Source organism: Zalophus californianus, chromosome 12 (genome assembly GCF_009762305.2).
Source record: "Zalophus californianus isolate mZalCal1 chromosome 12, mZalCal1.pri.v2, whole genome shotgun sequence".
In the NCBI taxonomy this organism is placed as follows: Eukaryota; Metazoa; Chordata; class Mammalia; order Carnivora; family Otariidae; genus Zalophus; species Zalophus californianus.
The window spans coordinates 28,408,279-28,433,815 of NC_045606.1; the positions used below are offsets into that span (position 1 = coordinate 28,408,279).

General features: G+C 36.3%; 1 protein-coding gene across 2 annotated transcripts in view; it reads right to left on the reverse strand.

Moving 5' to 3' along the window:
- The window catches only part of SEMA3D (semaphorin 3D), a 194,862-nt gene that overhangs the window by 18,070 nt on the left and 151,255 nt on the right, over window positions 1–25,537 (reverse strand). For both annotated transcript variants that reach the window (XM_027574136.2, XM_027574137.2), the window contains exons 11-16: window positions 23,464–23,608; window positions 9,953–10,175; window positions 7,739–7,827; window positions 5,862–5,903; window positions 2,917–3,074; window positions 625–689 (exon numbers count right to left, since the gene is read on the reverse strand). In XM_027574136.2, the coding sequence (XP_027429937.2) occupies window positions 625–689; window positions 2,917–3,074; window positions 5,862–5,903; window positions 7,739–7,827; window positions 9,953–10,175; window positions 23,464–23,608 (722 nt within the window). The remainder of the gene's footprint in view (window positions 1–624; window positions 690–2,916; window positions 3,075–5,861; window positions 5,904–7,738; window positions 7,828–9,952; window positions 10,176–23,463; window positions 23,609–25,537) is intronic.

Consider the following 25,537-nt stretch of genomic DNA (forward strand, 5'->3'; position numbering starts at 1 on the left):
AAATTTTCTCTGAACAACACAGCCTCTGGTGATCACTCTCTTTGTTAAACTCCCATTTCACTAATTGTGCTTTATGACGTCTCCCCAAAGAATCATAAGCTCTCGAAGGAGTTGCTTCGTCCCAAAGTGTCCCCAGGACAATTATATGCACATGGAAGTCACTTATGAAACATTTACTGATTGAATGAAACCATGAATCAATACATGAATTCAAATAATGCATAGGCTAACTTTCTAACAAGTGCCTACTCGCTCATCAGACTTTTCTGGGAGGGTCTCCGAGTTTACCCTAAATGTCCAGATGTCTTGGACTATATCCTGTTTTATCTTTATTAGCATTTTTAAACTTTACAAGAATGGATAAGGCAGTAAAAAGTACCAAAAAAAGGACAGGAATTTTAAAAGACATATGAAACAAACAATGATATAACAAAGGATTATTCACTTAGGCATGTAGACAGGGGGTTGATTTATAAAATCTCCTGTTGCTTTTCCAGAACATACACATTATATAAAATAAGAGCTTCCTATATAATAGATATTTTAAGTCCTATAATAAAAAGACACACAAAGACTAGGCTTAAAATTTTAAATGGGAAAAAAACATATTAAAGCTATACTTACTGTCTTCTATGTCCCAGCATTGAGTGATTGGGTCTCCATACTTTACATCTTGCCGTCTAGCTCGCCTATGGAAAAGGGATTAAATGGTTTAGAACATCAAGCGTGAGAGCCGGATTATATAAAGTCTGCCTCTAACACTAATAACAGTGGCAGAAGCAGAACTATGTTTGTCTTACTGCTTAGCTTAAATACAGGGCAATATTCCCATCACTCTAACTTAATTCAAATACTACTAACAACAGAGTCCTAACAGAGTGAATCCTGTTTTGGAAATAAGTTGACTTGAATTTTATTTAAGTCCTTTGACTCTTGACAAATTATTCAGTAGAACAGGTTGACTATAAATATAATCCGGGTTTCAGATCCATCCAACACGGACAACTCTCCCTACCCTCTTTTTTTCAATCAGTCAGTGGCAAAGTAATAAGATGTAAGAGTGTTAGTTAGTGGGTAGGAAAGTAAACACAAACACACAACTCCTTACCATAGGAAGATTCATTATTAGATAGATTTGATTAAGCAACAAGTTAAATATTGTCACCACAAATGGAAGTACAAGTTTGATATGGCAGGAATGGCTCAAAGTCACTCCTGTCTGCTGAGAGCTTGTTCACATTGTTTTTCCGAGAGTAGAGATAATGATAATAATAAATAATGGTGTTGTGCATTATTGTCACATCTTTTCCTTAAGAGAAAACAGTAGCTATTGCTTAAAGAAAGAAAAAGCTGCCAGATCAAAATTAAAGAAGTTTTAAACTCTTATAGCATATTCTCATTCGCTTTGGCTATTTTATGTTGGCACTTCAGCAACTATAAAAGTCACAGTAAACTCTGCAATATCTAGGGTGTTCCTTAAGGGCAGTGCTGACCAGGTGATAACCCCAAACAAGATTCATCTATCATATACATTTTTTTGACCCACGTGCACGTTATGTTAAGGTAAGGGAAAATATCACAGTGGCATGTCTGCAAGATCAGAGATACAGTCTTGGGAAATATAAGAAAAAATTATGATGGTATAAGGTACATAAGGTCAAGAACGTTTTTAAATCTTGGCTTCTTAAGAAACAGGGTCAATTCATCAAACTGAAGGTTCATTACCAACTAATGAGCACTCTTGTTTTTTAGCTTCTAGAAAAGAAAAATATTCCCCAAGGACTCACTATCACAAGTATATCCTTAGCTAGAAACTATAATAAAAATATTGGTTTTTTTTTTTTACTTTCAACTTGTAATAATAGTATCTCTCCATTCATATCTAATGCAGAAATTTCAGGGAATATAAAATATCTCCTAATTTTAAGCAGTATCTGCTATTGTACTCTACGTTCAATCTGTGATTCCCGGATTTTGAAATTTGACTGATTTGTCAAACAAGAAACAAGTGTTGTATGCACTAGTGGGACTAAACTATATTCACCTGTTATCGTATTTTGTTAATACAGACCTAAAGATTAAAAAAAAAAAATACCATATACAATTTGCTGACATTTTACCTAGAGGAAAAATACACTTTAAACAGTACTACAGGAAAAAAAGTTACTTAAATACACATTTAAAATATTATCATTATAGATTTAGCCAGTATCAGTCATATTGATGGCATTCAGTTTCTTTCCAATTATTTCGCTATTGAAAACAGTGCTGAAACTGGATCAGTGCTTGAATGACTTTGTGGTGCTTTTGCCCATGTGTGTCTAGAAGAAATTTCTAGCTGGGTGTTGTTGGCTCAAAATAGGATGATTTTTAAGAGCACATAAAGCAATGAACAGCAAACAGCAGGGCAACATTTTGACATTTAAGTATATCTGAGTGGCAGAAGCTGACCAAGTTAGAGTTACTGTAGTAAAAATAAAATTTTACCAAGTCACTGGGATGTGCTGTGGGCTGTATATAATCCACACTTTTACAAACACATATATTCATACATTGTTTGCAAAACAGTAAGGCAAAGTATATACATATTTAAAAATAAGGGAAGAAGGGAGGAATGAAAGCAAGGGCAAAGTAGTCGAGGAAAACAAACCTGTAATAGTATTTAACATAGATGAGGGGAAAGAATATAAACAATTTATCCAAACTTTTAAAGTTCCCCATTTCAGAGCTTCAGAACACTCTATTTTAACCTCCTTCAACATTGAGTTTTATGTACACGTGTAAAACAACCCTGAATTGTAATAGTCTTACTGCAGACCATGGTTTGCAATCTATTTTCTCTTTAAACTCTGACAAGGTATTCGTGTGAGATATTCACTGTGTAGAAAAGAAGGCCCTTAACTCTGTGCCTCTTACCTCTTTGAAGTGGGTGCGTATCGAGAGCATGCATTTCCATCCCAGGCACAGTAGGGGTCTCTGGCCAGACAACAGTCTGCACAGGCTTTCCCATACGTGTCGCATCTGTGCAAGGAGAGCTGAACCAACCCATCGCGGGAGCCAACGTACAATTGTTGCTACAAATCAGGCAAGACAAATGAATTGGAAGCATCTTTCAGACTAGTCTTAAAAACTTCCCTTTCTTGAATACCACACCACAGACCTCAATCTGTCTAATCAAGTGTCCCTTATACAGAACATAAGCACTTGTGCAGAAACATAACAAAAAGTAATGTAAGTCAATCACTTCTACTCCTGGCAGGATGGTGGTTGGATGATGTTGACACTGAAATGGACAGTGGTCTAGAGCTAGAATAACCTTGGCCGTAATTTAAGAAGGTCAAAAACCAGCTGTTAGACTGAGGAATTAAGACATCAAATTCTTTCTCAATGGTTGAAAATATGCTTTGGTAGATTATATCAAGCACAGATGCTTTAGGCAACACTGATGGTCTTCCTCTGCTGTGGCTTCCTCCATCAGAGATGACTGAAAAAGGATTTATAAAACTTTCTTGTGGTTTGAACCATCTCACTTGCTAATGAAGTATTTACTGATCCCTGAAGGAAAATGGGTTATAAGAGGGAGAGAAAATATTTAGTATCGCTGTGAAGAAAGTATTAAGGAGGCTTGAAAGATGCCATATCACAAATGAAAGGCTGCAGGATAGCACATAAAATCCCGTTTTGAAAATGAGTCCTGAAAATAATGCACTGATCTTTAGATGCATTCACTGAAGTGTATGTGCTGGAGGACGTAGGGAGAGGGATGATATAGTTGAAGAAGCCAGAGCCTGTGCCTTGGGGGAACTCATGGTTAACACTCCTGGACCATGTCAAACATTTAATGAAGGGGGAAAACTTGAGAAATAAATATTGACATAAACATCATACATGTACTCAGCCTACAGAAATCTGTCTTATACCTCTCTAGCCCATGACAACGTCAGTTAGGACTTCCCGGTTGCTAAATGCAATGTCCCCTGTTCAGTATTTGTTTTACTTAAATTCTCTGTGGTGTGTGATGCCAAGAATGACATCGTCTCTGAAACTCTCTTCACTTTTCCTCGTGCTCTGTCTTTATTCCTGCCTAAGACTTTGGTCTCCTTTGATGATTCCTTTCTTTGCATTAAATGTTAGGTGTCCCCTCTTTTCTATGCTCATTCCTTTGCCTTTCTTATTCTCCAAAGAGTCAGTGGCATCTTGAAAGCAGCACTGAGGTGGACATACTGAGTGCCCGCAATCTAGCCCTGCTACCCTGCCTCGGTGAGAGGCCCATCCCCAGTCACCCAGGACACAAAGGGGGCAGTTGTCCCTGAGTCCCCTCTCTCTCAGTTGGCCACCATATCTATTCCTTTCTCTTACACAGAGCTCTTGACTTCTTTCTCTTCCTCTCCACTGCTTCTGCCACTGTGACCACCTTAGTCTTAATCATTTCTGTCCTGGATTACTTGTAAGTGTCCTAATATTTCCGCTGGCTTCAGTCTTGTTTTCAACCCCAGGACTCAGCCCATTCTGCCACACTGCCACCACACCACATCGACCTTCCTAAGAGGAAAATCTTATCACAACACATTCCTGGTGAAAATATTTAAAAGTTTTCATTGTCCTCAGATAAAAGTTTTAAACCCCTTAGGAGGACATAGAAGAACGCACCTAATCTTGCTCTGTCTTATAATCCCAGATTCGTTTCTAGCCTCCTTGTCTCCTGCATACACATATGCCCTTCGCTCTAAGTGTCCACAAACTTGTTAGAAGCAGCCATGGTCTCTCGCTCTTCACACCTTTCCAGATGTTCTCCTCCTCCCCTTGGCATAGGCTTCCTCATCCCACCCTCTTTGAATTTATCTGGTTAACTGAAACATCCTTCATAGTTTGGGTACATGGTCTTCTTTGTGCTGCTCCCCCTGGCTCCCTCTTAGACTCCCCTCTGTCCCCCAGTATGTGCTTCCATTATTGCTCTGCATTGTCACTGTGCTCCCTCTTCATCTCCTGGCTCCACTGTGAGCTTCTGGAAGTTAAGGGCTATGCCATTCATTCATTTCTGCACCCTCCAAGGGCAGTAGTAGGCCCTCAAGAACTAAATGTTGAGTGGACAAATTAATGGAAAAGACCAAAGAAGAAACCTGTTTAGATCTTTTCCCTAATAATCTCTGCATCATTACTAGGCATAGTAGATTAAGACAATGTTGGCAACACCTTACGGTTCAACACATTGTCCCATAACTTTCTTAGCCTAACGCAAGTCTGAACCTCTTGAATCAACTAGGATTTGGAGTATCATATCTGAGAACTGTGGAATCTAATAAATATTATTATTAGCTACCACTTAGTTTACACTCACAATGTACCAACTCTCTGTCTAGAATTTGGCATGCAGCATCCACTTATTAGGAGGTGGATTTTATTTCCCTAACTTCACTATTAAGGAAATTGATTCCAGGAGTCAGATACGAAGTGGAAGGATGGAGGTTGACTCTTGGGCTCTTCGCCACCACAGTCCGTAGTCTAACTTCTAGAGTCCCTGGTTAAAAATCATTTTTAGTGATTAGGGCTGGTATTCTACATGAATTTCTTATGGCCTTGACAGAAACACATCCTCAAGAGACAAAGAAAGTGAGCTCAGTTTTCAAGAGCCGAGGGAAGGGGAGAATATATCATTCACTTAATGGTACTTGGTTCTACTTCTCCTAAAACAAGACTGCCACAGTGGCCTCTAAGAGGTTATAAAAGAAACAAATAATCTAGAGCTTTTTATATTATTTATAGTTTAACTTCCAACTTCAATAGATTTTTCCTAAACTGAACTTGAATTCGAGGAACTTGTTGCTTCTGTAGCTAATATTTACACAAAAATTAGAAAGTACCTGCTTCAGAGACAACTCCATGTTCAAGATGATTGATGAGTGCTGAAAAAAGAAGTCAAATGTTAATAAAGATAATCATTAACAGTCTTTTATAGTAGCCGATATGTTGTTTTGTCATGTACCAAAGATCACTGAAGTAAACTTCAAGGGTCTGTTACACGGGGGAGGGGGAGAAAGGATATTAATGTTTGCTATTTCCTTCCAAATGCGTTGTAATTCTACCTTAATAGAAATTATCAAAATAGTTATTTTAAAGTATCTTATTACAGAAAAATTACCTAAACGTATGAAGAAAGACTCTGCATTGAAAATCACTCCCAGTTACCCACAAGGCTTCTCCTTCTAAATCTGCTTATCTTAACTGCTTCCATATAATTCAAACTAGTGTTGACAAGAACATCTCCATAATTATTTATTACCTCGTTCTGCTCTTACTTAGATCAGTAGTTTAAAAACTTGTTCAAGTAGCAGAGTTCTGAAAAGTTATAGTGCTCCTTGTGGATGAGCATATTCTTTATGGGACACTGCAAGCTACTGATGCACATGATTTTGTGATGTGAACTAAGGCTAGCTTTATTTGTAGAAATTATGGCTTTGTGCATGCAATATAAAATTAGAAATATGAACACAAAAGCTACCAAACTAAAGGATGGCATGCTTTAAAATTTTTTCATCTACTTATCATCTACCTATTTACTATTCATTCATTTCTTACTGGCCAATATTGTCAAACCAATGAACAGAAGCAGATATGAAAAGTTTAAGAAAATACATAAAAAATGAAAGGAAGATGTTAAAATGAGAAAGTTCTATCCAGTAACTTTTTTCTTAAATGAAGAAAACAGATTCATTATTTAATCTTAACAGTGGAATCCAAACAATTCCTCTTGATCACTAACAGTCAATAAGTAAACCTTATTCTAATGTGCCCTATGTATTGCGGGAGTTTTATTTTTGGCTTCTGGGTGCACACTTACATTTGACATCTACTTCTCCCTCAGGAACCACCCAAGACTGTTTTTGGTAGATGCCAGATAGCAGATCTTGTTCTAGTTAACTCCTTGACCACTATTATCATCACAATGTAAACAGGATCCTGTGGAACTCAGCATGTTAATTACCTTGCTTTCCTCCCCATGGAGGGCTCTACTCCATTTTAAGGCAATAGATGTTCACAGGGAAACAGCCCATTTTAATGAACCATCTCAACAAAAATGCTATGAAAGGAACAACATATTTTTTAAAGGCTCCTCTCAGAAATACAATTTTATTTCTAATGTTATTCTCAGAAAATAATTTTAAACTAAATGTCACTGAGCATCTACAAAGAACACCACAATTCAAATGTACTGTTAAAAGTCAGACATTCCCCAAATCCAGAAAACTATTATTTTAGATCTACTAACTCTTTAGGGGAATGTAGCATACATAAAGAATGAAGACTTACATATCATACAACCTTTAAAAAAAATTCCTTACAAAAAAGCAGGGACGTGTGATTTATACACTCTTCCAGTTTTCTCAAATTCAATTGAGGAAAAATTGAAAAGTAGAATTTATAAAGTAGAAAAGCATCTGGATAGTCAAAGAGACCCCAGGCTTTCATCTACTGTGGCGATTTGTCTGACCATATGCTTAGAGAATAAAGTAATGAGGGGCAATCCCAGGAGCCCTGAATTTAGTGGTATTCTACAGGGAAAGGGGAGTCCCATTCTCAGTTGCTTTTACAACTTTTTTTCCATTGCCTAAGGAGAAGGAAAGTAAAGAGCTAAGTGCACAGACATCTCCAGTAAAAGTGATGATGTGTTTCAACATACTGTTCTATACCAAGAGCTGTTAAGTTTCACCATTTCTTCTGGAACTATGGATTGTCTTACCTTGAATATCTGCAACTCCTCCAATACTACTTCTTCCATATTCCACTTCTCCTTTGAAATGCTGACCACTTTGAGGACTGTCCCAATGTCTGAAAAAATACATGACCTATGATCCTGCTCTTTCTACTTCAGTGTTTGGCTGTAAGTATATGCTTAGGAACATTGACATTGTTCCCCTCATTTTTCTTTCAATGCCTCTCAAGAAGTCAGCATGCAAGAAGGGAAGCTTAGTGGATTGGATTCTCTCCTTCCAAAACATGACAGTTTTTAGCTCATAAAACATATTTATAAAGAAAATATTAAAAGACGTGTACTTGAAGTACATTGCTAGCAAAAGGAATATACATGTCTCATTTAAATATTGGTTGAAATTATAACTAAAGTGGAATGACCTTGTTGTAACTTAATTTGAAAGGTGAAAATATACTAAAATAAGTTTTTTTCTCTCTCAGTGTAAGAAGTATTTAGTTAGTACTTATATCCAACTTACCACGAAAAGTAGGATACATACATTTTTAAAGCATGTTAACAAATGATAGAGAAATCACTGAAGCCATCTACATGGGGAAAATTGTAGTGCACTCATCAAACATATTTTATTTACAGAAACCTTATTAATGGGCTAGAAACTGAAGTTTTGTTTAAAATTATTTTAGTTTAATTTAAAAGAGTAACCCAAATTTGAAAGACTATAAACCAAAAATTGACATTTAGTAAAGATGCCTTAAACACAGGATCTTCTACTGCAGTTTCCAAGGTGGCATGCTATTGCAGAAAGACAATCAAAAGAATGTTTTAGAAAAAACAAAAAACAATAAAAGCCTCATTTGGAAATTAACTTATACGAAATAGATGCTTTTAAATTCTGGCACTGTGGTTGAAGAACATTCACATGTATGGTAATGATCCTATTTGCACAAAATAGTCTGAATTATTTAACTCTGTTTTTAAATGATTCTAGGATCTTTGAAAAATATTAAATATACATTTTCCAAATGTCATAATTGAAAATCTACCCATCTTATTTACCTTATAATTTTCTCAGCAAAAGTTAGGTAGTACCACCTAGTGGCTGAATGGCATTTACAACACTGGAAATGTTGACCTAGGAATGCTTTGGGTGGGTTCTGCAAATTAAGGGGCAAACTCCTTAGAATTCGTGAGAGATTAATTATTTCAAATTTTGTCACTTCAGTAGTAATCTCTACAGTCTTGAAAGCATCACTTCCTTTCCTGGGTCTTGGTATTGCCATCTGCAACATAATCAGGCTTGACAAATAGTATTCCAGAAAGCCCTCTAAGTGTGTGACACACACACTCCCTGACAAACACTACTTTTGTAAAACCACTATATTTAAAAAATAAATAAATAAAACTGTTCTGTAGTTCTGAAAACCTATTTCAATAAAAATGTCCATTTCTTGAAAACCCATTAATTTCTATTTTTTTATGCAAGGTCTGATTCACTAAATCATATAACATCCATGATGAAGTACTTTTGTCTAAATGATGCATGTTACCTTTACTGACATTTGAATTCACATGGTATTAAATGATACCTTTTTTTCTTTTTCTTTTTTTTTTGAGACAGACTAAATAAGCTATAATTTATTTTTCTGGAAAAATATTTTTTAATCATTTTATAATTACTGAGTTGACAGACAAAAAAATTAAGTAAAATGGGCTCTAATAATGAAAGTTATACTTAATCCACAAAATTCAAAGACAGGAAAAATGATTTCCGAGTTTCTACTTAAAGACTTACAAACTGTTGCTTAATTTTTTGAAAAGCATCTTAACTCAGTCAGCGATTCTCAAAATTGGGTGAAGGGATCCTTTGAGGGGGCTTATCAAAAAGTCTCCCTAGAGAGAGGAAAATGTGAAGTTTGAAAAGAAACATTGCTTTGCCATACTTGTTTAATTTTAGTCCATAGTCAATCAACAAATATGTGTTGAGCACCTAATCTCAGCAGGTATTTTGTAGTCATAACATACAAATATATTTTGAAATCTCAAAAAATACCATAGGAGGTGGGGAGATATTTGTAACTGTCACTTAAAAGCATGTGTTATGTAATGGTAAGATATACTGACTAGATGTTAGCTAATAATTGCTCAACTTGATTTTTACCAATAATCTTTTTGAAGTTTTGTTTTCTTTGTCTAATAGTGAAAAATTCTTTTGGAAGAAAGCATAATCTGGTTCTAGCATACCTGTTCCAAGGAACATTACATCGTATTGACCATCTTCTGCAACAACATGATCCACCACGATCTGCGTCAGTCTGTAATCCACATTGATCCTCTTGAATGTTGGTCCTCCCGCAACTGGGTATACTGATTTAAACATCACAGGGTGCCGCTTGATGAAACTGATGACATCATCTGGAAAATCTCGCGTGGATTTAATCAGTGGATCATAGGTTTTGCTTGGACACTGAAAAGAAATGTAGAGAGGAATAAAGACATTGTTCATGTACCTGAGGAATAAGGTTTTTAAGACTTACCATTGATAATATTAAAGGAATGATCAACAGGATCAATATGGAATCACATGTCCTTGTAAATAAAAGCAGTTTACCTTGAATATATTTTAATCCAGTTTCCTCTCTCAAAAATACTTAAATTTTTAAAATGGAATATTATTCAGCCATAAAAAAAAGAGCAGAATTTCGTCATTTGAGACAACAAGGATGGACCCAGGGGACATTATGCTATGTGAGATGAGGCAGACAGAGAAAGGCAAATACTGTATGACCTCACTTACATGTGGCATCTTAAAAACAAAAACACCAAATTCAGATACAAAAAACAGATTGGTGGTTACCAGAGGCAGGGAGTGGGAGGACCAACAAAATGAGTGAAGGGGGTCAAAAGGTACAAATTTCCAGTTTTAAAATAATCACATGATGGGAATACAGTTGCTAGAATGGTGACTAGAGTTAATAACACTGTATTGCATATTTGAAAGTTGCTAAGAGAATATACTTAAAAGTTCTCATCACATGAAAAAGAATTCTGTAACTATGTATGGTGATGTATGTTAACTGAACTTACTGCATGTTTTTCAAGATATACAAATATCAAATCATCACTTTGCATATCTGAAACTAGTATGTCAATTATACCTCAATTCAAAATTGTATATATTTTAAGTCCTTTATGCCTATTTGGGATTTTGCTTTTGAAATACTCTTTTCAGTTACACTAGCACAAGTGAAAATTTATAATTTCAATCCCAAGGCAATTGTCTTTCCTTCCAAAAAGTCTGACCTCAGAAAGCTGACCATAAAACCCCATGCTACATGTTTCTGTTGTCTTTTGAACTGTTCTTTTCTTGAATTAACTTCGGATCCCAAAAGACAGCTGTCTCTGTTTGTTGGCAGGTGAAATGGCTAATGGTCATCAAAGAGAACCTAGTAAAACAGATTATCCTTGCTTATTCAGGCTTCCCAAGTTTCTCAAAAACTTTCTAAGTTATATATATTTTTCTGTATTTTCTAAAGTTCCCACAGTGAATTTGTTAGGAAGATTACTGTTTCCTAAAAAGATACATGAAATTTGAGTTGAAATAATTATGAAGAAAGTGATCTATAAACATAGGAATATATGAGAAACCATTATTTTCAATTTCTTTTCATTCATTTATGACTGCAGTTTTAAATTAACCCATGATTATTAAAAATTAAATGGAACAAATCACCACATCATAAAAATTACTTTAAAAGAGCTTTAATAGTTTTACACTGTAATTAGTTTTTTTATAGCTGGTGTGAAAATTATGCTGTGAACAATTCAAAAGCTCTTTCCCTAAAGGATCTGTGCAGAAACCATTCAGGGAATTTTTCACTTCTGTCTGAAATTGCCTCTTGTGTGCTTTTTGTGTTCACTAATTCAATAGTTAGCATACCCTGCCCCCTGGTGGTAAAACACAAAAGTTCAAACTAGTACAAATTAAATGAATTTGATGTGCTTTTATCCAAAGAACAAGAATACAAAGAGAATTCTTTCATAATTTGATTTTGTTACCAAATATTTACCCTTCCACATACCAAATTTATTTTATTATTTCAAAATATTATAATTCAGAACGTTAATTCAGAACAATTCTGTCATCACATTTGAATTCTTAATGGACTAATACATTCTTGTGGAATGGAAAACTTTGGCTCTATGTTGCAGGTGTAGAGAAGAAAATGAGTGACATCAAGGAAAGTCTATAAGAAAGCTCTGCTTTCTCCCTATTTTCATATTTAGACAAGAAACATAATCTCCCCTGAACTGAGCCATTTATACCAGGCTCTAATTGGAATTTTGTCAAGGCTTCAAAGTATACTTCTCAGATCCTTGAACTCAAGAGGATCATTCTCAAGGAATTAAATATACTGGAATTAGTCGTAATATATGACCCTGACCTCCAATTTTATAGGAATAAAATCATAATGGGTCACTAAATTAGAAGAAATCTCAAAGAAGTTGTACTAAAAACTGTTAATGATTTTCCATTTGTAATTTGAGAATATTTCTATCTTTTACAGAAATCTCACATGTCTGGTCTTAAAAAAAAACTAAGGTTTTCCTGATATCTATTTATTTGTCCCAGGTCTGCACCAAAGAGGTACGGAATATTAGCCATTTGGTAATTACTTAGCATATTCTTAGCTGGCTGCTGGTCTAAAGATCTAAGTGTCTTTAGTCATTGTTTCTAGCACTTCGCCTCCAGCCAAGTGGAATCTGTCAACTCGATAATGGAAGGAACCCTATATTAAATAGATTAAGCTACAACTCAAAAGGATGTGGAGCTCAAATGATACAAAGCTCTTGCCCAATTACAGGCTGCACGTTTGAGGCTCCGTCAAAGGCGACTCAGAGTGGGCTTATGGCTTATACTGCCTGAGGTACAACCTGGTTGGTCTATCATTAAAATCAAAGCAAAAGCATGATTTTGCTTGCATTACATTTTTCAAATAGCCCTCCAGCTTAAGAAAATTTTTTTCTTTTGACCTTGCAGCTCTAGTTATGCAAGTAGCCAATTTCCAAAAGAAATATCATGACATTCAAGCCACAGTTTTTGATACCAAAGTTTTAAATAATTAGGAATTTTAATATGAGTAAAGTATAGAGGAATGAAGACATGAACAATTTAGCAAAGAAGCAAACATGATCATTTTCCTCCTTGCTCACCTCTGACAAGAAGGTTGAAGGGTAATAAAATCTAAGAAAAAAAGAAGAGAAGGAAAACCTGGTTTCTATTGACTATTATAAAATGATCTTTGGAAATGTATTTTTTTCTATGGCAGCTTTTCCATCTGGCATGCTGCCAGTGTTTGGATAAGATCTTTATCCTTTAGGTTGCTGTGCATGATCTCTGAGGTCCGCGTCTCCACTCTGCTTTCACAAATGAAAGTGATTTGGTAGAGTTGCTCCCTGAGGTTTAAGATAGTACAGTTTGAACTAAATATTGTTATTTTAGCACATTAAAAACAGTAGAATATTTCCTTTGATATCATACAGCTGTGTAGCACACAGATCTAAAAATAACGAGATGCCAAGCAACCTAAGCAGGTAAGACAGTAAAGAAGGAAAGAAAAATCCCATAAAGGAAAAAGAAAGTGTGGGCAAGGGGTGCCTGGGTGGCTCAGTCATGTGAGCATCCGACTCTTGGTTTCGGCTCAGGTTACCATCTCAGGGTCGAGAGATCGAGGCCTGCGTCGTGCTCTGTACTCAGTGAGGAGTCTGCCTGAGGGTCACTCTCTCCTTCTCCCTTTGCACCTCTCCCCACTTGTGCTCTCTCTAAATAAAATCTTTAAAAAAAAGAAGTGTGGGAAAATGTACATCTGAAGTAAATGATCCTATTAGTTTCCTCCAAAAACCCTAGGAAATGTTCCTACTGAAGCTCTACATCTCAGGTATTAAAAATCTCGTGAATTTTTGTCTGTATGTATGTCCTCTTAATTTCTACCTAGTAACACAGTCCATCTGACTCTATGATAGAGAACCATTTATTTGCAGCGCCAGGTTTCTTAACATTTGCCTGAGTTCTACCACTTCAGTTCCTGTAGGAAATAAATCAGGGAACTTACCTGTGTCTCCACCTACTGTGTTGAAAAACTCTTAAGATAGTTTAAATTTTGAGGAGTAAAGAAAAAATCTATACCAAAATTTGAAAATGTGAGTATCTTGCTGGAAACAATAGCAGCACAAGAGCGTTCTAAAAAAGGGACCTGCCCAGGCGCACCATGAAAGGAAAGCGGGGAGCCCACCAGCAGCCAGCCCTGGTTCGGCACCTATCTTCCAGGGCTGGTTGCACGCACGGCTGGCGAGGTGTGACTGTGTTATGCTTGGCAGATCTGCCTGTTTGTATAGGGCCTTTAGCAGTGCAGTGGGAAGCGATGGATAAGAAGCGAAAAATAGGTTTTATCCAATGAGAGAACTTTGTCCCTTGGCAAGGCACCAGACAGCTGTTAAAAGTTTTCTCCCCCTGCTGCTTCAGGCTGTTCTCTACAGGTTGCACTTTCCTTTTAAACAGATCAGAGGATTGACTCGTGAGGGAAGAAAGGCGTGGCACAAGGGAAGACTAAACCCGGCTTTCATTTTTAGCAAGCTGAGAAAACTAAGCTACATATGTAAAGGAAGTCTGATTTTTATTTATATATATATAAAAAAAGGCGATTTCATAGGTGCCATCCTAACCCCTTGCTGATTCATCCAAAAGTCAGTTTATAACACGGATGGGGAAAGATCCTGTATTTAATGTCAGAGGCAGAAAGGCCAGGGGTGCAAATATACAGGTACATTCATCTCTTTCTCTATTTTTTTTTTTGCATTAAAAACCAGCTTTATTGTTGTTATATTTGAACCTTGAATATCCTGCTATGTTTAAAAGGTTAAAAAAAATCTCAAGTTTCCTCTTTATTGTTCAGTATCTAATAAAGCAATTATGTTTTCTAGCATTTGAAGAAATGAATTTCCTAGCTGCAAATATCCATTCAAAATTTTATTTAGTACTAGCAAATGAATTTTAACCTCTGGACCTAAAAATGTAATAGTAAGCTCCCCAGCTTGTACGAAGGTTGGATTCTGTCTACCCTAACTGGGTGGTAATTTAAAGACAACAATTAAGCCAACAATTTTGGACCATTTACTTTCTAAGTTAAATAGTTTTAAGCTGAATTTAATCTTGCAAGACATTTAACAAAATATGGCGGTAGCTCTCTCTCTTTTTTAAAGTTTCTTTTAGAGGAATTTCTATACAAGAAAAAGGAAAACACTACTGAACATAATAAGTGGCTTGGGATTTGGACAACTTCATTTTAAAAGAGAATGTTGGCCCCATGGAAAAGCTGAACGCTGGCTAAAAAGAGTAATTGAGAAATGTTAGAAATCGGTTGCCTCTCAGGGTTTCAGAGAAACACAGCCTGTTTACAGTTAATGGAAAATGAGTGTCATACGCCCTTGGTTAAGTATAGTCAAGATTTGGGAACTTAGAATCAGGAGGCCCAGATTGTACACCTGTCTTTGCTGCTCTCTTTTGGAATCAAAAAGCTGAAGGGATAGAATTAAAGATATCCCTGGTAATTTAGGGGTGGGGACATAGTAACAGTTTGTTATCCAATAAGAGGAAGGCTACACAGTGAACAGATGTTGGGAAGAAAATAAAACTGTGAATTTAATATAATTGAGGCCTCTACAAGCTAGTGGTGCATAAAATGAGATTTTCCCAAAGTTTCCCACAGATTTTTAATGAACTAGGAAAGTCTTACTTAAAACAAAAACAAACAACAACAAAATGTTAGCCATATTGTGCAGGTACCTAAATGGGAAGCTAGCGTGAGATGCTGTGAGGGAATTCTTCCACTATTTTTCAGTCCTGTTTGGTAAGACTATCACAGTCTAACACTGTACAAACCAAAAGGAAGTTTAGGATACTATTTTTTAATTAAGTTTGTAATTTTAATTCTAGTATAGTTAACATACAGTGTTATATTAGTTTCAGGTGTACAATATAGTGATTCAACAATTCTATAACTTACTCAGTGTTCATCATGATAAGTGTGCTCTTAATTCCCATCACCTAGTTCACCCATTCCCTACCCACCCTCGTAACCATCTGTTTGTTCTCTACAGTTAAGAGTCTGTTTTTTTTATTTGTCCCTATCTTTTTTTCCTTTGTTCGTTTGTTTTGTTTCTTAAATTCCACATAGGAGTGAAATCATATGGTATGTCTTTCTCTGATTTATTCTGCTTAGCATTATACTCTGTAGTTCCATCCTTGTTGTTGTAAATGGAAAGATTTCATTCTTTATTATGGCTGAATAATATTCCATTGTTTGTGTGTATATATATATATATATATATAATATATATATAATGGAAGCACCCCAAGTGTCCATCAATAGATGAATGGATAAAGAACTTCTCCATTCATCTATTGATGGACACTTGGGCTGCTTCCATAGTTTGGCTATTGAAAATAATGCTGCAATAAACATAGGGGTCCATGTATCCAGTTGAATTCACATTTTTGTATTTTGGAGGGTAAATACCCAGTAGTGAGATTCCTGGATCATAGGGGTAGTTCTATTTTTAATTTTTTGAGGAACCTCCATACTGTTTTCCAGAGTGACTGCACCAGGTTGCATCCCACCAACAGTGCATGAGGGTTCCTTTTTCTCCACATCCTCACCAACCTTTGTTGTTTCTTGTGTTATTGATTTTAGCCATTCTGACAGGTATGAGGTGATAGAGGATACTATTTTTGAATTACGTATTTTTCTTTTTGCACACTATGTTTGAATTCAGCCTTCAAACATTTCTTTTCTACAAGAAGAAAATCCTTACTAACTTGCGCCAGCTTACATCACAACTCAGATCTAGTTTAGATTAATGAAGACATACAATTCTAACAATCATCAGCTGTATGAAAAAGAATGTATTACAAGAGTATGTCATTGCTCATGAGGGACAATTTTTGTAGATCAGGAAGATAAGATAGGGTGCCCACAGAGTTTTGAAACTTGTGGATTCCATGGTTATCACAGACCTCTTCTGTTGAGAACTTGGGCCAAAGTAAAAGTTGGAATGTCTAAGGAATCACTCTAGTTCTAGATGAAGTGCCATTGCATATACCCAGTCCGCTATATAGATCACGTTACTAAATATAGATCATTATTAACATTATGTGTTATTACTCTATGACAATTTCTCAGGGATTTGCTTTTCTCAAGCAAAATCACAAATCAATCTCAGTCAAGTCAGTGATGCTTTGACACATTAAAGTAAAAATGGCCTTCTTAGCCCAGGTGGATATGCCAGGACCCACAGCTGGTTCGTGGAAGCACATTTGATAAGACAGTGTTTCCAGCGGACCTGGAATCAAAAGAACTTTGTAACTTTTCAATGTCTTTTATAGTGTTAGAAAGTTTAATAATTTGGTGGAAATAAATAAGGACTGTTAGACATATCCACACTCAATGGTGAGTGTAGGAGATTTTATCTGATAGCAGAGAAGAGAGCCAATAAGGGGCGTTGGGGTGGGAAATGTTTAGGCTTTACCTTTGATTTACTCTAGAGAAAAGCCCATATGAGGAGTTGTACACGTTGGGGCTTCTTGTTCAGACAAAGATTTGAAATGTTATAGAAAGGGAGAGGTTTCATTATTTTACATTTGGTGGTGGTAGTTGAAAAATTACTTGACATTAAAACGTTAATGTTGGCATTCTGTAGTGGGTTGGTTAAATGAAATAGCTAGTTGATTAATCCATGCATACAAGGAAAAAAGGATGTTAAATTTTTCTAAAGATCTAAATGCCTAAAATAGAATTGAAGGGGGGGATGTTTACTCAGGGATTATTTGAGATTTAACAATTCTTAGTCAAGTTTTTACAGGTTATGAGGGCCAATAAATAGGAACAAGGAGGTTGGCTTAGTTGATTTGATATTTCACTTGACTTACATGCATCCATAGTATAATCAAATTATGGAATTAAAAGAGTGCCTATAACAACCTCTTTTTGCTCCCTAAGCAGTTGGGAAAATCATATGTAAATTTCGATCTCTGAAAGTAAAGCTAAAACATTTCATAGTAAAAGCAGTAGGTATTTAGGAGGAAATGGAATTTAAAAATGAAGTTAGTTTTACAAAATTAGAGGTTTAGAAATTGTCAAAATCTGTGGCAAAATGATTTGAGAATAGTGAAACACATTTCTTAAATATTTGAACTTCAAAAACAAGTCCTTTCCACATTTTGGCTACTGTCAATAGTGCTGCAGTGAACATGGGAATGCTAATCTCTTTTCAAGACCCTGATTTCAATTTGTGTGGATAAATTCCCAGAAGTGAGATTGCAGGATCATACGCCAGTTCTGTTTTTCACATTTTGAGTAACCTTCATACTGTAGGTGGAAACAGTCTAAAGGTCCATCAACTGATGAATGGGTAAAAAAAATGTAATATGTACACACAAAAGAATATTACTCCATCTTAAAAAGGAGATCCTTCCATATGTGCCGTGTGGATGAATTTAGAGCACATTTTGATAAGTGAAGTAAGTTAGTCCAGAAGGTAAAAAAAAAAAACCCTGCATACTTCCGCTTACATACATAGTCAAACGCATAAAAGCAAAGGATAAAACTGGTTGCCTGGGGCTGCAGGGAGTGGAAAGTGGGATGTCATTCATGAATAGGTATACAATTTCAGTTACTCAACATGAATAAGTTCCAGAGATCTGTTGCACAACATTATCTACAGGCTACTGTGTATTGTGCACTCAAAAATCTGTTCAAAGTACAGATCTCACAGTAAGTGTTCTTACCACAATAAAAAAAAAAAAAATTAAAGTACTCTCTTCTCACCTTTTTGATAAGAGAATGGTTTACAAACTGAAACTCACTCTCAAGCAAACATTTGTTAACATTTTACGCTCCGGCATAGATTACAAAATTCCTCATCAACAGAGAATAAAACTACCAAGTAAATCTTCTACAATAAATCAAATATCAAAAATGAAATTTTCTGTCTTTAAAAATCTTCCTGATTCTGAGTTTTCAAGCAGCCTGCTATTGTTGGCCTGACCTCAGTTTGGTTTCCATTTCTGACCTGTGCCGCTCATTGTGGATTCTTCCATATTTTATTTCACGTGGAACTTACTGTCAAGGCCTAAAATTCAATAATGATCGAAAAAGTCCATCTGAACAAAATACAGTTTGTTCAGGGATTCAGTTTAGACACCAGAGGGCAGGAGAATCCCTGGAAGTGAAGGAATGGATCCTTGTCGTGGGTGAGTTTCCAGGCTGGTTGACGTTGTAATGATGTCATGGCAAGGCCAGGACTTTAGGTTAGACTTTTTGTCACAGGAAGTACAGAACTCTGTCAAAACTAGAAAACAAAAGTGGCACGTGGAGAGTCGTACTGTTTATTTCCCTCGGTGATAATGTCCGCAGAAGGCTCAGTGGGAGCACAACTTAAGAAGCAACCTTGATGAGAACATGAGTGGGGAAATGTAAATGCAAAGGAGGTTTTTAAAATAATCTATTTTAAAAATTTTAAGTTCAGTGTAAAATGGCTTTCAGTGGAGATTCGGACATTTAGTAGAAAGCAAATTAAAGTAAGACGTGTGCCCCAGAATTACAAGAAAAGAAATGACAAGCACAAGAAGTTTTCAAAACTGTGTTATTATTTGTGCAGAGAACAGATCAACCCCTGGGGAAACAATGTGGGGTTCTGTTTGGTTATTCACTTTGATCTCATTGAAGGTAGAGTGGTGCGGAGGTTAAGAGCATTTGATTTGGAGTCAAGTAGAGTTAAATTTAATCCCCGTCTTACCACTTCAGAACAAGAAAGAACCCTACCTTTAACCAAAAGTGTAAAGCAAAAATAAACAACTTCTGACGGTAACTAGGATTGTCATTTTTATGTCTCTAAATTCTATAAAAAGGACATAATCTTCCTGATCAAAGAGAGTGCTGTTCTGCTGGAGTTTTTCTGGAGTCTCTTTCTGTCTCCATTAGCAATACTGGCCCGAGTTCGGGCTATGAATAAAAGTTTACAGATCTTTCTCGACTTACAATGGGGTTACGTCCCAGTAGACAGTTGAAAATATCATAGGTCGAAGGTGCATTCACTACACCTAACCTGGTCAACATGATAGCTTAGCCTAGCCAAACTTAACCACGCTAGGAACACATACATTATTAGTCTATAGTTGGGCAAACTCCTGTAACACAAAGCCTGTTTTATAATAAACTGTTGAGTATCTCATGTAATGTATTGAATACTGTACTAAAGCGAAAAATACAGTGATTTTAAGTGCATGGATTGTTTACCCTTGTGATGGTGTGGCCGACTAAGAGCTACAGCTTGGTACCCTTCCCAGCTTCACCAGATTCTCGTACTACATATAACTAGCCCAGGAAAAGATCAAATTCAAAATTCTAGGTAAAGTTCCTACTGACTATGTATTGCTTTCTCACCATCATAAAGTCAAAAAATCAGAAGTCAAACCTTCAGCAATTGGGGACCATCTCTAGTAACAAGGCATAATTATCAAACTTTAGCTACAGATTTGAATGTGCTTACACATGTAAAAAAACATGGGAATTTCTTGAGAAATACTGATGTTTAGAAAGGATAAAGGAATAACTGTTAAATGACACTTTCTTATGCCTGATATTTTTCCTTTACTAAATTTTTAAAAAGAAAAAAAAAAGGCTAAGTATCTCTGTGATAGTGTGGATCCAGCCTATTCCCTGGATAATTTCAAACTCTAAGAAAATATGTACAGTGTAAACACTGTATATTTTGAGTACGAAGGAGCAAAAACTGGTGTGTTTACTGTGATGGGACGCTTCTTTTCTCATTGACGAAAAACTCTCCTCAGTGACTCTTATGCATGGCTCTTGGTGGGGAAAGGTCACCTATTCACATTTCAGAGAAGTGGCTGTGTTCTTATGAGGAGAGTACAGTGACATGTGATTTGTCTTTTTTTTTAAGATTTTATTTATTTATGAGAGAAAGAGAGAGAGAGGCAGCAGGGAGGAACAAGGGACAAGCAGACTCCACACTGAGCGCAGAGCCCGACGGACCGCTCAATCTCACGACCCTGAGATCATGACCTGAGCCAAAACCAAGTCAGATGCTTAACCAACTGCGACACCCAGGCGCCCCAACACGTGATTAATCTTTAAGCCTCCTACGGCATTTCACAGCTCTTCAGGCAGGAGGAGGGAAGTGGTGACAACCCCCTCGGCGGCACCTCTAACCTACACTGTAATTGGAAAAAAATAGGTAATCTGGATGCACTGGCATGTGATCATTTCATGATTAATTTCAATTTTTTAGTATAAGAATCAGCTACTATATATATGTATGTAAATTGTTTTTGGTAGGGGCGCCTATGCGGCTCAGTTGGTCAAGCCACTCTTGATTTTGGCTCAGATCATGATCTCAGGGTCGTGAGATCGAGCCCTGCATGGAGCCTGCTTATGATTCTCTCCCTCTCCTTCTGCCCCTCCCCCCTCAAAAAAAAATTTTCTGCAGTTAAAATGTAGATGGTTTCAGTCCCAAATTCTCCAGTAACATCTAGATGATGGAAAATATGTTTTTTAATGGCCTCAATGGTCATAGTATTTTTAAAAATAAACTCATGTAGAAGCAGCTCCAAATGTGATAGTCCATGATACTTAACCCCATAATCCTAGTATGGTGAAATTTCCCCAACTAGAGTTCCCTCTGAATTTTAACTATCCTCCTCAAAAAAGTCCCAAATATATATAATGGAAGTTGAAATTCTACATATATTCATTATATATATATGTACACTACAGTTCAGTATACACATATATAGAATATATATTCAGTAAAAGGTATTCTATCAAAGAGGAAAATAAACATAAATTAACATAAAATAATTTTAACATAGATAATAGTACAAAGACTAAAGGCTTGGATTTTGCTTGGACTCTGCTGCCAGAGTATCTGGATTTAAAATGCAGGTGCACCACTCACTAGCTTTGTGACCTTGGGCAATTTACTGCACCTCTCTGTGCCGGAGATTGCTCACCTGTAAAATGGCGTTAATAACAATAGCACTTGCTTCTTAGAATCATTATGAAGCTAAGATTTGTAAAACCTTTAGAAGATTACCTGCACACCCTAACCTACACCTTACGTTACTGTTAAATAAATAAATAAGACAAGTAAGTACAACTTTGTTATTCAAAGAAAATGAAAAAGTGAATCCTGTAAAGAAGATGCCATATACACACACACACACACACACACACACACACACACACACACACACACACACACAATGGAATACTACTCAGCCATCAAAAAGAATGAAATCTTGCCATTCACAAGGACATGGATACAACTGGAGGGTATTTTGCTAAGCGAAATAGGTCAATCAGAGAAAGACAAATACCATATGATTTCGCTCATATGTGGAATTCAAGAAACAAAACGGATGAACAAAGGGGAAGGGAAGGAAAAATAAAATAAGATGAAAACAGAGAGGGAAGCAAGCCATAAGAGACTCTTAACTATAGGAAACAAACTGAGGGCTGCTGGAGGGGAGGTAGGTGGGAGGGTGGGGTAACTGGGTGATGGGCATTAAGGGCACTTAAGGTAATGAGGAGAGGCTGTTGTATACAACTGATGAATCACAAAATTCTACCTCTGAAACTAATAATACAGTATATGTTAATAAAATATGTTAATAAAATTGAATTTAAATAAAAAAAAATCTTTAAAAAGTGAATCCTGAAAGTCATATTATTGGCAATTGTTTTTCCACGGAAGTGTGATCACCTTATAGTCAGTCCAGAAAACATACCTGAAACGTATTTCTATTGAGGAGTTACGAAAGGGAAAATGGACATTGTTGTAAAGTGTGTCTCCCAAATTTAATTAGGTTATGTAACAGGAAGATGAAAAGAGAATTCAGAAAGCCTGGCTACCAACTGTTTCCTGTTTAAGAACAAACATATGAAAAGAAAAAATTCAGTAGAATTGGATGGATTAAGTTAATAGTTTTTCTCAGACATTTGGATGATTACTTTAGACCTCCTGGTAGAAATATTCATATTGAAACTTAAGTGAAAAAAAAGGCATTTATCCCTTTTTATTAGGTCAATTAGCCCATCCTAAAATATTTAAATAACTTAAACTGTTTTAATCACATCAACGAAAACAAAACACAAAAACTTTCTATTTAAAATGCAAATACAGATTTTACACAGCAAAGTGTTTTTTTTTTAACAGCTGCAATATAATAAAGAAATAAATGAACCATTGTAACTGATGTAGTCATTGAAAAGTAGAAATGAGGACCTGAAGACTCTAGTTATATACAGAGCTGTACGTGGGAAATAAATATTTATTTGGCATTTTCATTTAACTTGGAATATTTGTCATTCTAGATATCAAATCATCTTGATGTTTCTGTAGCCTTACTGAAGATTGGCACGATATTTTCAGCATAGCCTGCTCCTTATTATATAATCCATTGTTTCCTGTAATACTTAAAGCTCTTACTCAAAAGAAAAAAAAATGTCAAGTTCCAGGAAAGTATGAAAATGCTAATACATCACCGTGAATAAATAATAGGTATTTTAAAAACCACAGTATATGTTGCTGTGGTGAACAGCATGGTTTATTATAATTGAATTAGGAAGAGGATATGGGCTTCAGAAAAGAATTTGATTATGAAATTGGATACATACTGTGCCAGGTCGGGGATAAGGAATTCTTCCATCATACTGCACCCAGCGATGGTCTGCACTTTCCTTATGAGCATATGGACCATTGAAAACTGCTCTGATGTCAGCCATGCTGTATACACAAACAGCTGAGCCTTTGAAGATGGAGCTGTAAAAAAGCAACATGATCCAATCATTCCCCATACAACAGTCACTGTACATTTATTTATTGAGCACATATTATAACCAGGTGTGTGGACAAACTTGGGCAGCACATTCCATCCGATAGGTGCTGCAGATGAAATGTGTGGATGTCCTTAAGGAGCTTATAACCAAGTAATCCTGAAAAAGGTGTGACAACAGTTACATTACAGATAATTACAGTAACAAGCGAAGCAAGCACACAAATGGGTCCCCAGTACAGGGCTGTCTGGTAAGTTTTCAGAGAGTAGGTGGTGTCTACATTGACACCTGATGGATACATGGGAAATACCTAGAAAAACTGAAGGTCAGAAGGAAATATGCAGAAAAGAGTACCAAATTTATATACATGCTTTTGAATTTTATTTGAAGTACTTACAGCATAATGCCTTCTAAAGAACTTATAAAAAAGTTACATTACCTATTTTTTTATAGAGGAACACTTTAGGTATATAAATAATAAATATCTCGTTTAGTTTTTTTTTAAGATTTTATTTATTTATTTGACAGAGAGAGATAGCAAGAGCAGGAACACAAGCAGGGGGAGTGGGAGAGGGAGAAGCAGGCTTCCCTGCTGAGCAGGGAGCCCGATGCGGGGCTCCATCCCAGGACCCCGGGATCATGACCTAAGCTGAAGGCAGACGCCTAACAACTGAGCCACCCAGGCACCCCTCATTTAGGTTTTCTTAAAGTGAGTGAATGTCCATAAACATTGACTATTAATAATTTCCTCATTCAATTTTTATTAACTCGAAAAAAATGTTGAAATTCTTTTGTGCTTCTCCCCAAATTTTCGAATTTCTTCTTGAATTTATGTATGTAACCTATGTGATACTTAAAATTAATCTTAATTGCACAGGACTGGAGGACACATAATCAAGAAGCAGAAAAGCTCCATGGGAATTTCACAAGTTTTTGCAAATTAGTGGTGAAAACTGTTAACACTATCATCAGATGTTTCATTTTTTTTTAATTTCTGGAAAATAAAAGACATTTTCTCTGCATCTAAAATTTTCAGTGATTTCTGTTCATAAAAACGAGATCACCCTTTATGATCTAAGAGACATATCATCTCAGTACTACACAAGTGAGCCAAGGATTCTCTAGTATGGGAAACTGAACCATTAATATTCTTGGAATGAGGGGAGCCTGGGTGGCACAGTCAGTTGGGTCTGCCTTAGGCTCAAGTCATGGTCCCGGAGTCCCAGAGTCCCAGGATCCAGCCCCGCATTGAGCTCCCTGCTCAGCGGGGAGTCTGCTTCTCACCCTGCTCTCCTGCTCTCTCTCACTTTCTCTCTTTCTCAAATACATAAATAAAATCTTAAAAAAATATAATCTTGGAATGACATTAATGGGAGGCTGATGACAAACAGGCAGCTGGAAGAAAACTCTGCTAAGAAGGGAGGTGATGCTCCCATAAAGATCACATCCTCTGCCTAGGATATTTTAAAGGAATGATACAACACGCTTTACGGTGTTTCTATTGTTGCAGATTAATTACATCTTCTAAATGGACAACGGATGTGACACTGCTTCCCAGTATTACCTCAGTCCTCAGGGTGGCATTAAAAATAGAATAATAAAGTACACCAAGAACAAAGAGTTGACTTGTAACTTCACACTCTGGGTGGGCAGAGTACTTGGTAGGAGAAAAAAACATAACTATTTTGGGGCTGTATTTCCCTGGCACATGTCTATGCCTTGTGTTGGAACACACAGTGACTTCAAAGACAGTTCTGTGAATGGAAAGATGCCAAGAGAACTAGCTCTGAGATACTTAACTTGAGTAACTACAGGCACTTGCTTTTCTTGCATCTTTTTAGTTAAGATATAAATTAGCCAAAAAAATGGGGTCCAAATAGCAGCATTCTTAGGGAATCTTCTTTATTTTCACTAT